This window comes from Anolis sagrei, chromosome 1, assembly GCF_037176765.1.
Source record: "Anolis sagrei isolate rAnoSag1 chromosome 1, rAnoSag1.mat, whole genome shotgun sequence".
NCBI classification, from domain to species: Eukaryota; Metazoa; Chordata; class Lepidosauria; order Squamata; family Dactyloidae; genus Anolis; species Anolis sagrei.
Genome location: NC_090021.1, coordinates 101,094,203 through 101,111,382, shown reverse-complemented (window position 1 = coordinate 101,111,382; position 17,180 = coordinate 101,094,203). Strand labels below are relative to the sequence as shown.

At 38.6% G+C, this 17,180-nt stretch overlaps 1 protein-coding gene across 1 annotated transcript in view; it reads left to right on the top strand.

Annotated features, from left to right (window-relative positions):
* Nucleotides 1–1,153: 1,153 nt before the first annotated feature.
* FHL5 (four and a half LIM domains 5) overlaps nucleotides 1,154–17,180 on the top strand; it is a 34,133-nt gene continuing 18,106 nt past the window's right edge. Inside the window, exons 1-2 of the mRNA XM_060753061.2 lie at nucleotides 1,154–1,455; nucleotides 16,114–16,293. Of these exons, the coding sequence (XP_060609044.2) occupies nucleotides 16,135–16,293 (159 nt within the window). The 5' untranslated portion in view covers nucleotides 1,154–1,455; nucleotides 16,114–16,134. The remainder of the gene's footprint in view (nucleotides 1,456–16,113; nucleotides 16,294–17,180) is intronic.

The window sequence follows — 17,180 nt, the reverse complement described above, 5'->3', positions numbered from 1 at the left end:
TAATCTTGGGCTAATTTCTTTTAAGCAAATATTCAAATGGACTTGAGGTATTTTATTGTTGTGGGAAATGGCATGGGTGGGCTACAAACATTTTAAACAGGTTGTAAGCCAATGTGATCCCCAAATAGACCATGAACATCTTTGTGCCTGGCTGATTCTGAGAGTCTCCAAACCCAGATGGGGAAGTTTGGGTGCTTGATTTTAAAAGATATGTAGACATTTGGTGGAATTGGACAGGAGTACAAACATTGTTGGATACAAACTGTATAGAAAGAATAAACAAATATAGAAAGAATAAACAAATCAGCCAATCTGTAATATTCAGATGAACCTAAGGCATTAAGATGTGAAACAGTTGATCTGTCATCATTTATAACATCTCTAAGGTTATGCTAGAGGAGTGGAAAATGGGTATCCAGGAAACAATATCAGCTCTGTCAATGTAAACCGTTATTAAAGATTATATAGAAAGGCAAGCATTTTTAAAGGGAATTGTCATAATTTCTAGGAATGCAAGAACATAATTTTGTCAGCTAGCCATTAGGTGGTGGCAATGGGGAAAGCATTGGTAGTAGTCATGGAGAAAACTGAGTTCCTCTTCTGACGGTAACTGGTTACAAGAAGGATATGCAAGAATTGTAGTAAGTTGTGATTTTTAGCTCACAATAATTATTTGGAGTTAGGGGATGAGCAATGAGGAGATCAGATTTGTTGACAGCTCAAATTATGTAAGATAGCAACCTTCGTACCTAGTAACTGCTGTAACTCATGCAAGAATGAGCAAAAGTATTCTGTGAATACATGGGACTGCATTGTGTGGTTGAACCACGACAGTGAGGACATATCCTTTGAGTCCAGCAGAAGTGAACACTTTCCCAGATTCCCAATAAAAGTCCAATTGGCTCAGCTGTGGTCTAATGCCATTACTCTGATGGGACCCATCAGATAAAAACTTAAGAGTTTAACCTGATTCTAACTTCAGAAGTCCAAAACTTGAACCACGCCTTTGTTTCCTGAGCAGCTGGTAGGAAATACTTTTTGTGCGAAACTGACAAATGCTAGACAGTCACACTTGTCATGTGGACAGTTACTTAAAAGAGCAAGGCTATTTTTTCCATAATGATTCCTTTTCTAATTATTTTAAGATCTTTGAAACGCCCCCTCTCTTCCTTCTGAAATACAAGCATTTTAAAGGCCCTCCTACATTATGTGTGTATGTTGGATATGACAAAGTAGCAAAGGAGCCAGCTGGTTGAGGGCTAAAGGAAACGAACTGACCTTCTTGGCTGCCTTCTTCAAAAGCAAACAAAAAACACCCCACTCACAGGAGACAAAACAGATCTGGTGGATTACGCTTATTTCTTTTGGATCCCTTGTCTCTCTGAAAATGACCCCAATACCTTCTTCACTTTTGCTTTGATGCCCAAGTGTAACTAGAAACAACTGGCACAAAATGTGAGTATTTTAGTATTTTTGTCTCTGGTATGTTTGCGTGCTAATTTCTTCAAAAACTAATTTGCACCATTAATAACACTTCTCTACCTACTGCTGCCATAACAGTTTATTATAGCTAATTTTAGTACTCTCTGTTCTCTATCATTTTATTTTTAACTATATATGCAATATTGACGTGGCTAAAAAAAAATAAGCAAGAGGTCTGTGCATTAGTATTAAATGAGCCAGGAAAGATTTACGATAAGTGGGCCTAAAGTCTGCAGGGAAAAATAGTTTTCAAATTAGCATATTAATACCAAATTATACATTGTCAACGTTGTGAAATTTGGGGTTTTTGCACATGAATGTATATATATTCACTCAGATGTAAGTCCTGTGTTCAGCTGTGTTCACTCCAGAAAAAGTTTGCACAGGATTTCTCATCAAATATTTTTATTGGAGAAAGCTATATGCAGCTTTTTATAGAAAATATAGAATGTGCATGCAGCAATAAATCGTTGTAACACATTTTATAAATAATCGGCATTTAATATTGTGTGGATATGTCTACTACAAATTTAGAAAGTAGCTCAGTACTTTTGGAAGAGTTAATGGATTTTTCCCTCAATGATTTCCTGACTTTTATGGTCTAGAAGTATCAATTTTTTCCGCATCCCCTGTGGAAAAATCCCCTGGTCATGGGGGATCTTTAACCAAACTATACTGATCACAACCAGTATTTCAATGCAATCTTAACTGTATGTTGGCTGAGCATTCATTTGCCTTCTCAGGTCTTTGCACTTTGTATTGTACAGTGCCTCTGATTTGTATATCCAGTCAGCCCTCCATATCCACAGAATAATCTATTTTAAAAATTCAAAAGGAAACATTGATCTTGCCATTTTATATAAGGGACACCATTTTACTATGCCATTCTATATAATGGGACATGAACACCAGTGGAGTCTGGTATCTAGGGAGGTCCCCGAAGTTCAGTAGTTAACAAGGACGCACTGTACATTCGCAAGTCTGGTCTTGTCATTTTTTGTTGGCTGTGGCTAGAACTTCTATGAATTGTATAGGATAAACTATTGTAGCTTGTCATAACCAGCTAGCAGAGCCAAACCAAACAAATTTGGAAGAGCCATGGATTCAGACTCGTTTTGATCTTCTCTGGTCAATGGCCTATGCATGACAGATGGAGTCTTAAGGTGTTAACAGACTATGATCCAGGAAGGAATAATAATAACAACAACTTTTTATATTCCGCCACCATCTTCCCAAAGGGACTCATGGCGGCTTACATGGGACTAAATGTCTGTAAGACAATAAACAATCCAATAAACAAAACTACAATTAAAATAAAAACATAATCAAATGGAGCATTTGTCCAGTTAAAAACAAAGTGAAATAGACATAAAAGTACAGACCATAAGCATTGAAACTCCATCCAATCACTACTCAAATCCAGAACCTGACTACTAAAATGGGCATGGCCTGGCTATCAAAAGGGATGGGCATGGGATAGTGCAACAGCAAACTATAGGGCCATGGAATTGGGCAGGGTAAAGAGAGCAACATCCCACCTGGTTAAGTAGGGACTGGACATTTATAAATGTGTCTAATCATTCTCGAACGCTTGCTGAAACATCCAAGTTTTCAGCTCTCTGTGAAAAGTGGACAGTGTGGGGTGGTGGGAGCGAGAGAAGGGCCTCCCCGGCAAATCATAGAGCCACACAAAGGTGAGCAGTAGGCAAGGTGGAGCAGGAGGAAATGATTTTTCCCCAACATTGTTAGTTTACTTTACTTGTTTTAGACTACCAATGTACATATGTTTTTATAGAAGAATCCCAGAAAAAAGTCTCATACCAAACCCTGAAAAGACTATTTAACTAGGAGGTCACCAACTAGACACCTGAAGAGTTCTCTTAAATGTTTGTTACAGTCAAAATGTATTTCCCAATATAGGATCACCTGCAGATAACTCTTCCCAATAGCTCATTTCTAATAATGTCCTGAGAGTCTGTAGTGTTCACATGGAGAGTTTACACAGTACTAGGGCTAGAGTCTCCAGTTGCTGTGCCCTTCTCGACAACTGAGTGAAAATTTGAATTGCAATTTCTCACATCCCAATGTTCAATTGGTTAGCGGTATAATATCACACTAGTTGCCAATGCAGGCTTTTCCCTAAGCATTTTTCTTTACTGTATACTTGGAATAGGAAAGTATGATGTTGCATTGACATTGCCCCCCCACCCCACCCACACACACACACACAATTTTCCCAATTTTATTGTCATCTCTAGATTTCATAAACTTTCAATGACAAAACTAATTCCTGGCATCTGCTTTGTTCCTATCTGAGTTTTATTCTCACATTTCTCTCCATATGGTTATGATTACTTGACATTTCACAGTATTTTTCCAGTCCTGAATAGGACAAATTTGTCAATAAACCTTTCATTGAGTAGCTAACATTTTGTCACTTCACTTCATTTTGCTGCCATGCAAGTCTACATGAGTAATGCCGTGCAATATATCACAAGCTAAAGAAAATGGCCCTAATGGCCTGTTGACTGAAAATAAAGATGATGAGAATTAGGTTATTGATTTTGCAATATTAATAAAAGAGAAAAAAACAGCTTGATAAAACATAATTCTGATTATTATTGACTTATGCAATTCCCCAAATTTATAATGAGGGGGAAAGGAGGTTTTCCTCGGGGTTTTGTTGCTATTATTTTCTGATTGATTTTGCTTTTTATATATATGATATACATCAGGAATGGGTATGACATGACCAGGCAAGTGTCAATGAGCCACAATATCTGTCATCGTTCACTGTTTGGCTATCCTAGTTATGGTTGATTGATGTTTTTGTGTAATAATATCTGGAGGCCCATATTTTACCTCCCGGTAATCTAAATTTCTATAAATGGTCTAGATGGCTCAGGTCTAGGCTATCCTATTTCCCTTAAATGAGATTGCTCAGGCCCTGAGATCAGAAAAATCTTGGTCTCAGTGCTATAATCATGGTTGATGGAGATGCAAAGGAGGACCTTTTCAGTGGCAGCCAAGTTTACAGACAAGTTAGATATGTGTACCTCAGATTTCTCATGGCCACAGATCTGTGTATACACAATTCTTATGACATCTCATCCTCTTTGGATCAAGACACAAAATTCAATTTTATTTCATCAAAAGTTAAAGCCATGGATTGGAGCCCTTGGTTGTGCAATGGGTTAAAGAGCTGAGATGCTGAACTTGCTGACCGAAAGGTCACAGGGTCAAATCTTGGGAGCAGTATGAGCTCCCGGTGTTAGGCCCAGCTTCTGCCAACCTATCAGTTCAAAACATGCACATGTGAGTAGATCAATAGGTACCATTCCAGTGGGAAGCTAACAGTGCTCCAAGTAGCCATGACGACATGACCTTGGAGGTGTCTACGGACAATGCTGGCTCTTCGGCTTAGAAATGGAGATGAGCAGCAACCCCCAGAGTTAGACATGACTAGATTTAATGTCAGGGGAAACTCTTGACCTTTACTAAACACATGCATAGAGATAATTAAGTGAAACTGAATTTGCTATGTGCTTTAAGGTCTAAATTCCATAGTGAGTCCAAACTAAGTAGGTCTACTGAATTAATGGTGGTCATTTATGTGCTGATTTCCCAAGTTACAACTGAGTCCACAGTCTTATTCTAGTTAAGATTTACAACTGGATTCAGTTCCAAGTCTCTGCATCAGATGTGGAAAACACATCATTCCCCAGAAACTGCTGGACTACAACTTCTCACATTTTTCAACGTTGACTATGCTGGGACACAGAGAAATACTTAGAGAATGGCACGATTCTGATCTCTGCTTTACTTTTTCCTTTAACAACTGCAAAAATTGCAATAGATGTCTGACATAAAGTATTTACAATCAAATATTGTGACTACATTTCTCTTTCAAATGGCAGATTATCTCCAGAGCTCTCAAGGCAAACTGTAATATAACAACTTTTTCACATAGCCATTTTGGACCATGCTGTTTTTCAGGCAGTTGTTGGTGTAGGGGAAGGTGTGCGGGGTGGCTCATGGCACCCCACATGCCTTTCCTCCTTACTCCATCACATGGTGGGGATGGGACAGGGTACATTAACATCCTGTTCCTTGTCCTAATCAGATGGGAGAATGGGCAACAATATGCATTGCCGTGCCATCCTTTCCCCCATTATATGGGGGGAAAGGGAGGGAAATGCAGGTAAGTCCCCTGAAGCTACCCAAATTACACTTTCCTCCTCGTAGTATTTGGGAGGAATGTGGTTGTCAGAGTCGCGTTAGCAGGCTGCAGAATGTCTCAGCCCCTTTTACTCACAGTGTGATAAAAAACTCAAAAAATACACATGAGTCTGTTGCTTTAAGTAGAAACAAAAATATAGTTCTATTCACTGTAGATCAAAAACACAAAGCAAAACAGAAGAATTGTTCTCACCAATATACAACAAACAATATATCCTGTGAGTCTTCTTCTTTACATGATGATATGCAAACATATAGTAAAATAATGCAGTCCCTCTACTTAGTTATCAATAGAATGTCCTTATCTTACCATAAACAAGCAGTTTCTCTGGCACTCCAAACTACTTCAGTCTTCCGCTTCAGGTCACTGCATAACCACTCCCAGCAACCGCCAAAGATTTCTTCAGCTCAAAACAAACAATCAAGCTAAGCCAAAATGCTAAGCTCAAAGTTTGCAAACCTAATATCTTGTTATATGCTGAAGCAGACAACACACCCAATAAACTTGTGGCAGCTGTAACAGAAAAGGTTCTGATCTTCCCTGTTACTTAGAAAAAGCCTATTGTAAATCTATAGTAGCAACAGTTGTTTGGACCTACCATGTATCATGTGATGATGCACAGCAGGGCCCATCCTTGCCGTGATTAAAAGCAGCAAAACTGAGCAAAAATGCTCCATGTGAAGAACTCCCTGGTCTTGCCAGTAATAGACTTTCAAGACTCAGATTTTCGTAAATAGCAGTAACTGCTCCATGAGGATTATGTAACCTTTAAATACAAAGTTTTGTATTTTAAAATATGTAATTATAGCAACAAAAGCTACTCTCCTAAAGAAAAAGCTCAGGTGGCTTTGCCTTTCTTTACATACAAGGTTTAACAATCATAGTAGAGAAAAGAAGACCAACGGATAAGCTTTTTGAATGCCTGCTTGAGAGATTTTGTACTCTTCAGTAGATAATTTCCCCTTTTGTATGTTTTTATAAAGTTTTGTTAGGTGGTGAAAATGACTCATAACTGCTTTATCTGAAAAATAGCGGGAGGAGATAGTTTTATATCAGGAATTGGTAAGTGTTGTTGGAATATGGTTGTTAGGCTTTAAACAGCCACGACACAAAAGGACACAAACAGATATTTCTATTTTTAGAACAAAAGGAAGAAAAGATGTCTGCTATCTGAAGGCTCAGAACATCCCATATAATTTCAACTTGTAGTTGAAAAGACCGAGGCAAAAGCGGTGGGAACCAGGCACGTAGCCGGGGGGGGGGGGGGTTTAAGGGGCTTCAGCCCCCCCCCCCCCCCGAAATTCTCATGGTGGTTCGTGAAAAGGCCTTACTGGTGCATTATTTAAACTGTTATGTTTATTCATATCATGATCTGATCACCATACTCAATATATCCCATATGCATGGTGGTATTGGGATAACAATACAAAAGATTTGCTAGGATAGACCCTCTTTCACTCAGACTCAGCCTCCCCCCCCCCCCGAAACGAACTCAGCCCCCCCCCCCCCCGAATCAAAATCCTGGCTACGGGCCTGGTGGGAACTGTATTGCTATTAGGCTGTACTGTTAAAAGTCTGATTTCAAGCAATTTTCAAAATTTTGAAATGCTTAAAGACAATGGTTTCTATAAATTATTGGCTCAGGGCATAATGTGCAGCATCTACATGAGTGTATGGAACCACTTAGTGAGTCACTATATGTTCCTTGAGTTAAGGAAGGAAGACAAAGAGAGGAGCCGGCTTAACCTTTAAATCCAGTAATGTGCACAGCAAGTCTTTTTATCTGATTTACCCAAACACAACATCTAGCTTCCAGCAAAATTAAAGTCAACATCTTTCTCTGGAGACGGCGATCAAAGCAAGAGAAAAGATTCCATCTTAACAGCGTGGTTCACTCCCTTATTTATCTATTGGGGGCAAGAGACAGCAAGGGCATAGAGGCATGTGTTAATCATTTTGATATATCCTCTTCTAGATGCAACACAAAGCCCTAAACAAACCTGCAATGACTCACTAACTTCTTGTTTTCCAGTCTATTTATGCCTTGTAGCTGTTATCCTTCCTCTCCATCTCTCTTTCTTCTACATTAAAGGCAGCCTTAAAAATTCTCACAGAGGAAATACTTCCACTGAAGTTACCAAAGATTCTGTTTAAAGAAAAGGGTATAAGGTGGCCCCTCGACGCTGGAACTCTCTCCCTAAGGACATCAGGCAGACCCCGTCGCTAGCAATCTTTAGGAGGAGCTTGAAAACGTGGTTGTTCCAGTGTGCCTTCCCAGAATAAGGAAACTCCTAGCATTATGTCCCAACACACTTTATCAGAGATCCAGGATATCTGCATGCACATCCCCCTCCAAACACTCCATCTGGTCATGCCCAGCACTTTTAATTTTAATTATTACATTTGGCCCTGCCATTGATTTTAATTGAGTCATTGTGTGTTGTTAATGTTATTGCTTTGTTTTTGAGTTATTCTGCTGTTGTTGCTGTTGTTTTTACTATTGTATTTGGGCTCGGCCTCATGTAAGCCGCACCAAGTCCTTCAGGAGATGGTAGCGGGGTACAAATAAAGGATTATTATTATTATTATTATTATTATTATTATTATTATGGTGGGAACACAATGCAAGAATATAATTCCAAGCTTCAGAGAAAGAATGGCTGTTGGTGTGCATCTTCAAATAATTTCTGACTTAAGGCAACCCTAAAAAAAAAACTGTTGAGAGAGTTTTGTTTCTGTCGTCCTCTGAAGCCGAGAGAATGTGATCTGCCCGAGATCACCCAATGGGTTTCTCTGATGGAGTGGGACTTTGTACCTGGCTCTGCAGAGTCATTTTCCAATGCTCCAACCATTACACCATGCTGGCTTTTACATATATGATCTTAAATATTATACAACTGAAATTGTTTTAGGCAGTTCTGGGTTTTTTTAAAAAAAAACCATTTTAAAACATTTTTATTTTATTTTATTTTGCTTGCATTGTGTTCTAAGATCTGGTGACACAAGAATATATCTGTGTGCGTGTGTGTGTATACACATACGGGGCAGGGGGAGAGACTACAACTTCCATATCTCCAGGGGATATTCAAACGCACTGCTGTGGATAGATAATATTAAGCCCTATACACAGTTTTCTATTTGAAATCCATACATTTCTCTTCACTTTAACTGCTTTGGCTGCATCCTATGGAGTTGTTGGGTTTATCACTTCAGTAGGGGTTTTTGTAAACTTTTTCATTTAACTGCAGATCTCAGGAGTCCACTGCACATTGCCATGACAGCTAAAATGGAATCATAGTCCTGTTGTTGTGTAGTGTATAAAGATCTAAAAATATATGGGTTTCAAGCCATCCTAAACATATTTGCCAACTTATGAAAATTAAAATGAAAAGGCATCAAAAATGAAAAGTGCAACAAAACCCACAGCACATTTGTACTGGAAGAAGGGAGGGTATACATTATATAGCATAAGAGCAGGACAATTTTGGTGGTAGAAAAATATGAATCTCAATATAGAGAAATGTCAGCCAACAAATTTTCCCATTTTCAATATACACACTTTCTTTCAAAACATAAGAACTGGCCAGCTGAATCAGCCCCAAATCCATTTAGTTTTGAGTGGCTGCAAAAATGCAAGGTCATTGGAAATCAGGCCAATGGAGTACAAAGGCAGTGGTAGGGACTACCTTCTATATAATGCTCTTCGTGGAAAATCACACTAGGGCTTCTTCACACATGCTGAGGAAATGATTGCGTATTGCAGCGATTCCGGCAGCACCCGCTCAGGCTGTCACCACGTGTCCCACACTGTTGCGGCTTCCCCCTTGCCTCATCACATGGGGCCAGCTCGATCCATCTTTCCTAATGGAAAGACAGGGACCTGCCTGTCAACTGCAGCAGTTCAGCCATGAAGCCACTCCAGAAGTACTTTTCCGGGGTGTGATTGGAGCCATTTGGCTCTGTAGCTGAAGGCAAAAGAAAAAGAAAAAAACCACACCTCCACCACCAAATTTTGGACCACATGAAGAGGTCCCTAGGACTATAATACTCAGCATGCTTATTTGGAAATCTGTCATTTGCTTTGAATAAACCTTGCATGAATCTGAAAAAGCCTGGGAGGCAGGCTGTCATATTTATAATTGTTAAGAGAGTAATACTAAGCAAAGACACAGCAATACATTTGCATGAGTCACCATCCATTTCAGTCCTAAATATAATAGCTGACATACAACATAGAAGAATGGAGTCCCCTGTGGCACAGTAGGTTAAACCGCAGAGCTGCTGAACTTGCTGACCGAAAGGTCATAGGTTCGAATCTGGGGAGCAGGGTGACTTCCTGCTGTTAGCCCTAGCTTCTGCCAACCTAGCAATTCGAAAACATGCAAATTTGAATAGATCAATAGGTACCGCTCTGGCAGAAAGGAACGGCTGCCTACATGACCTTGGAGGTGACTACAGACAACACTGGCTCTTTGGCTTAGAAATGGAGATGAGCACCATCCCCCACAGTCAGACATGACTAGACTTAATGTCAGGGGAAAACCTGTACCTTTACCTAACATAGAAGAGATAGCTTAGAGAAAGGTGAACACCTCTGTCATGTTTGTTTTGCTCGTTTTGCACCTGTTCAGAAGATTTCACCTCACTTTCTGTACCTGTGATAATTGGATTTTGAAAAATTTGGCTTGTTGTAGAAACAAGGATTGGTGCTGAAGGTTCAGTGGAGACAACTTTTCCGCATGATAACTCTTCTAGAAGTAGATTTCCTTTATGGGGGGGTAGATTACTCTCACTTCCTGTTGTCTCACCCCTGTTCCTAACTATGGGTTGTTTGTAAGTTGGATGTTTGTAACTCGGGGACTACCTGTAGTTTGATCTTCCATCTTTGCTTCTTTCAAAAGAAATTAAGATGATCCTAGACCTTGAACAATCATGACTCTAGAGCAGGGACAGTACAGTTCTTAGGATGGTGGTAGAGCATATCTCAACATTGGCTATACTACAGGGACTGATAGGCACTTCAAACCAACAATATCTGGCAGATCTTACTTTGGCCACTCTTGCTTTAGAGTGTGGTGCTTAATAACAAGAGTCCATGCACCCTCTGAAACATCTCTTTCTTGTTAAATTTCTGCTGCTGTCCTTCTTTGCACAACTTGAAATAAAGCAGCAATATTAGTGACACTCCGATCATGAGCTGTTGCATGCATTGTGTTGCCTGTCATTTTGAGCAGCAAAGACTTTTGGTACCATTGGAGACATAACAAATCACTTTGATGCAAAGGTTTTGAGTGTGCATGAGAAATTTTCCACTGCTAGCGCTAAATAAAGGACTCACTATTTTTGGTCTGAGATCAGCATTCCATCCTCATCTTAGCCTTCTCCTCCCCCTCTCCGTCATTCCACAAGCCTTATGGGAATAGAATGAAAAACTCAAGACTGCTCAGTCATGCACTCACTTTTTGCAGGGGATTCTGTGGTATATCTGCTCATGTCTGTTTGCACAACAATCATCAGTATTTCATAAATGGTGGGAAATGTGTGAGAGAGTAGTAGATCTCACAAAGTAGTGTAATGAAGTGGGTATGGCAGAATCTAAACAACAACCAGTACCATACCCATCCACTAATTCCAAATGGTCTATTAGAGGAAATAAAGCTTGCTCCACTCTGTAAAGATATAAATGTAGGTTTATTTATTAATTGTCTAATAGAAGACCAATAATGCAGGAAAAGCATGGGAGTACTGGACTAAAACAAGCTAAATAGAAATAAAGTCACAGAAACACAAATTAGCTATTAGTGAATATGTGCATTAAAAAGAGACCAAACTATTCCCAAACCACATTAGCAGTGGATAAGTAGGCTGGGAGAATTAAAATAAAGCATGTACATCTACATATTCCCAAGTGCATTCATTATTGCATTTAATGTTGTATGTTGGAATTTGCCCTGAGTCCCCCTGGGGAGATAGGGCAAAATATAAATAAAGTTTTATTAGCATTAACAAACAAATACTGGTATACTTTTATCTGGAACTCATCACTCCTCCTTTCACGATTAAATCAAAATTTAAAAATAACAATCTATTTAAATTATGCCTTAACTTACTTTCATAGAGTGCATCATCTCAACAATCCTGTAAAATATATTAGGTTGGGAGTTGGTGATTCAGTTCATGTTTTGCAGGGATCTCCCTCCTTTTAGTCCAACACCAGCAATTTGGCCAAAAAGTTCTAGTTTGTTCTGGTAAGGAATGCACAAGACAGTCTCCACAGTGCCATTTGAATCAGATCTCTATTGTCTGCCACTCTTCCCTCCAAGCTGTAGCAAGGACAATCCACATATTTTCCTCCTATGAATCCCATAGTTCTTTCCTTCTATTGAGGTGGTTCAGTGATGCAGTGATTCAGATGTCTACCACAAAGAAGTTCAGGAGCAAGTGAGAAAACTTAAAATGATGCCCATACATGTATACAAAACATGGAATGGAATTCTGTAGCAGCAATGTAGTTAAGTATACTTATCCAATTACCAACAAATGGATACGATATATACTCGAGTATGTCAAGTTTTTCAGCCCTTTTTTTAGGCTGAAAAAGCTCCCCTCGGCTTATACTCGAGTCAAGGTTATTTATTATTTTACTCTGTTATTATTAATATTATTATTACATTGACATTACTTTATTATTATTTTATTAGATTTATTGTTTTACTCTATTTTTATTTTTATTACATTTATTATTTTGTTCTATTTATTATTATTATTGCATTTCCATTATTTTACTTTATTATTATTACTACATTTATTATTATTTATTTTATTCTATTTATTATTATTATTGCATGTATTATTTTACTATTTATTACAGTTACTATTATATTTCCATTATTTTACATTAATATTATTATTATTACATTTCTTATTTTACTCTATTATTATTGGAAGGCTACATAAGCACATTTACATTGAAGAAGATTAGAATAATGGCTTAATCAGAGTTGGACAGTCTTATCTTAAATTACAGTTTTATGTAAATATTCAAAAACATTTAACCTACTGATGCCTCAATTAAAGTCATTTTATTGGGATCTATTTTTATTTTGAAGTTTACCAGTAGTTGATGCATTTCCTACCCTCAGCTTATATTTGAGTCTATGCGTTTTCCCAGTTTTTTGTGGTAAAATTAGATGCCTCGACTTATACTCGAGTATATATGGTAATTAACCACATTCTATTGTAGAATTGATGCAGTTCAAAACCACTTTTACTGCCATAGTTCAATGTCATGGAATCATGGGAATTGGAGATTTACAATGTCTTGAGTCTTCTCTGTCAAAGAGTGCTGGTACCTCAACTACAAATCCCAGAACCATATTAACTCTACAATGTAGATATACAGTAAGTAGGGATACTTAACTAAGTAATATCTCTGGGTCTGACTTCTCCAAAGCTGATGGAAACATCATTTACCTTGCTCCGATCATCGACGCATGGATCCCTTTCTCCCCATACAGCTGATGCCTGGGAAAGCAGGATGCACAAGTTATAACTGTGTTGATAGTGTTATAGATGTGAATAAGTAGCCATTGTGAATACAGAATGGTCAGCTATCTCTGCTGATCCATAACTGTTTCATGGCCATAAAATTTAACACATGGGTATTATTCTACTCTACAGATTCCCATCATTTTTTGCTTTTGGCAATGCTGGTAGCTAAGGGTTGATGGAAGTAGCAGTTCCACAAAGTAATGAGGGGAATAAATTTCTCATGGCTGACATCCATGCTCATGTTCTTTACAACAAGAACACAGCCGTGGCTTGAGGTTAACCAAAGTCCTAATACAATCAAATCACCTCCACAAAAGTAAGGCATTTCACCATCCATTTCCTTGGAGTGTAATGGCGAATGCATGTTTTTCCTTCATGCTATGGATTCTAACATAAGTCAAGTAAGGCTGAGGAGGGTGTTTAATCCTATGGGAACACTTTCCTACATCAACCACTTGGTGAGGTGCTTGTCTGTGTCCACCCAAAGCAACATCATTTTTATGATTACATCTGCTCTTGTGATTCATGATCTGATCTCATTATTGGTACTAAGTAAATAGCAGCAGATGCCATAGCGCTACCCAAGGCCGTTTTCTTTTTCTCCTACGCAACAGCTAGCCATTTAACATTACTCAGAACATACCGACCTGTCCTTTTAGCTGCAATGACATCTAAAAAGAGAACCAGCTCTTAGTATTGCTTAGGTCAGAAGGAACCCAACTGCCCATGGGAACATCAAAGGCAAACTGTGACAAGAAGCACAATTGAGATTGATAATACTTCTCCTGAGAGCCAGTGTGGTGTAGTGGTTTGAGCGTTGGACTGTGACTGTGGAGACTGGAGTTTGTATCCCATATAAACCCACTGGGTGACCTTGAACAAGTCTCACTATCCCAGCCTCAGGGGATTGCAAAGGCAAATCTCTCTCTCTCTCAATCAATATATATTTCCAAGAAAATCCCATGCAAAGGTTGCCTTAGGGTTGCCATAAATTGTAAACAACTCGAAAGCACACAACAACAAATACGTCCTCTTCAACAGACATATACTAGACTGTAAAACATGCAACCACCAATTAACACATATACTCACACACTGCAAGTCACTACATAATGAAATGCACATCACATTTTGTTCCAAGAGATCAGGGAATTCTTCATGGAGTTTGTCTGTTGGGGTTTGTTCTCATATCAGTTTTGTGAAAGAACAAGGTCAGAGTTAATCTAAACTGGTGAAGTGAGGTTCAAGAACATGAGTCTTCAGAAAATAAAGATCCAAACACAATTTAATCTAACTATATGGCTCTTCTCCTCTAGTATGTTGAAGGATCTGACATCACTTGATGAAACTTATTATAGGATATTGGAGAGATATATTGCAACACATTGGATCTTTGAGCTCAAAGGTTAAAGAGTCATATTGCCCATAGGATCAGAGACATTTTAAGGTTTAAAAAATAACCAGACAATTCTAAACTTGATACAGAGAAAGATCAGAGGGAGGGCTCGATAAACTGAGGTATAATTCCTGCCTTGGATGAGAGAGAAGCTAGACTGAATTCCCAGGCAAGCCCATGTCCCTGGGGAAAGAGAACCACAGGAAAGGTCATTGCTCAGTGGTTCGACACATGACTTGCGTGCACAAGGTCCTAAGTTCAATTCTCTGGAATCTCCATTTAAAGGAAACCTCTTTTACTTAAAAGTTGTTTAAATGTTTTAAAATGAACCGATGCTGTGACCCATTATATGGCTGGTATGTATATGACTGTGTGTGTGAGGGAATACCAATGTGGCAATTCATCATAGAAAGATTGCGCGTATACCCTCTTCCTTGGCAGCGAGGATTGTATACGCACAAGTGTGGAGAAAGAAGGAAACACAAAATATTGAATATAACAAGTAGTAAAATCACAAGGTAGATATACAAAAACAATGGATTGGACACTACTTAAAGACTATCTGAAAGAGATTAAAATCAACATGAAGATATAAAATAAATATGATGGATGATTTAACAAAAAAAACAGACGGAGAAAGAATAGATGTTAATATACTATCAGAAGGAATAATTTGTAACCACAAAGAAGAAGATTGGAAAGACCAACTAAAAATAGTCCTTTTTTTCTTTCTTTTTTCCCTCTCTTACGTCTCCTTCTTCCACTTTTTTTTCTTTTCTCTTTTTGCGCCTCTTTTTTTGGAGGCTATTTTAACTCTCACTGTATTAAAAAACACAATAAAAATCTTTTTTTACAAGAAAGAAAGATTAGTGTAGAACTGGGAGTGCTGGACAGAACAAAAGGCTGCGTGAATAATTTTTAATATCCACTGTTATGCTACATGTTGTGGATCATTTTCTCAAAAGTTCTACTGTGGTGCCAGTGAAATCTCTTTTTAGTGCAATTTGAACAACTTTTTTTTTTGCATAATCTATCTTTAAGTCTGTAAAACACTGAATATACTGTTGACATTACCTGCATAATAAATTTGATGGATCCAGCAGATGTTTCTGGTTGACTTTACTGGGAACTCTTTGGATTCTGTTTTCCCTCATTCTTGGAGAAAATGTCCTAAATTTTAACAGTCTTTCTGGTTCAGTGGCCAAAACCAAGACTGAAATAGCTTGCCTGCAAACCTCAGAAGAGCTTTTGAATACTTCAATTTGTGTGCCGATCCAAATGCATTTTCTCGGGATTGTTTTTATGAAACTGTACAGCTGAAAACCTTCAGGGCTAATACTTTTAACAGTCTGGTTTTTTACAGGTCTAAGGGGGTTCAGAAAGAGGAATACTGACTGACACAAATAAATATTCAAGTCCTCTCTCTCTCATTCCTCCACTCCAGAAATATCAGGAAACATTAAAAATGGCAAGTGATATGTCCAATTGCTATCACTGCATGGCTTCTCTTTGTGGAAAGCAGTTTGCCATGAAAGAAGATCACCCTTACTGTGTGAAGTGCTATGACAGCCTCTTTGCTAACTTCTGTGAAGACTGTAAGAAGCCTATTGAATGTGACTCCAAGGTAAGACAATGGTGGGGTGTTTTGATCATCTCACTACACAAAAGTTGTTTAATTCCATTAAACTCACCTAGATGTATACAATGTTGATTATTGGTAAGGACAGGATCACTGTAAGGAAAGTATTTGGAGAACAACCCTTTTAAAAAGCACCCTCAAATATCCTGCATTGACTAGTAAATTAAATATACGTAACTAAGTAACATCCTTTGGTCTGGCCCTCTTCCCATTGTAATCCCTCCATGATAGCCAGCAGCCGCATCAGTCAAAAGAGATCTGCTTAGCTGCCAATCAGAGCTCAAGGACAATGACATGCTCACTCTCTTCCCATTATCAAATGAGGCTGTGATGATCAAAAGATGGACTCCCTGTAGCAATTTCTCATCACAGTTTCACTTGCTGGTGAATGGGACAGGGAACACCATCCTCCTTCATGTGCTGGGCAACCTTTATGTCCTCTTACAGTCATATTCAGTTTTAGAGAATATGGAATGGTTAGAGATCTGTAACTCTAGCCTATAAAACCATAAGAGAGAGAGAGAGAGAGAGAGAGATCTGGTGATGTAACCGTGGGGGTGGCATTTGGCCTCAGACCTGTTAGCAATAGCAGGAAAGTCCTTCCTCATCTAGCTAGCCTCACTGCTGACTCATTGCTGGTTTGTTAGATGTAAGAGATGAGGGAGAGGGAGGACTCCATTATTTAAAGCCGCCTGCAGCTTTCAAGTACTTGATTGAACACAATTAGCTGTTGTGATTCATTAAGTTATCTGTGCCACTCTTTGGTGTCTGTATGGGAGAGAAATTGAAGTCAGTAACCCTTGTAGTTGTTTGGGGAGGGGAGGATGCAGTCCTCTTTGGAGAAATCCCTGTTGCTGGTGACTCATGGCACT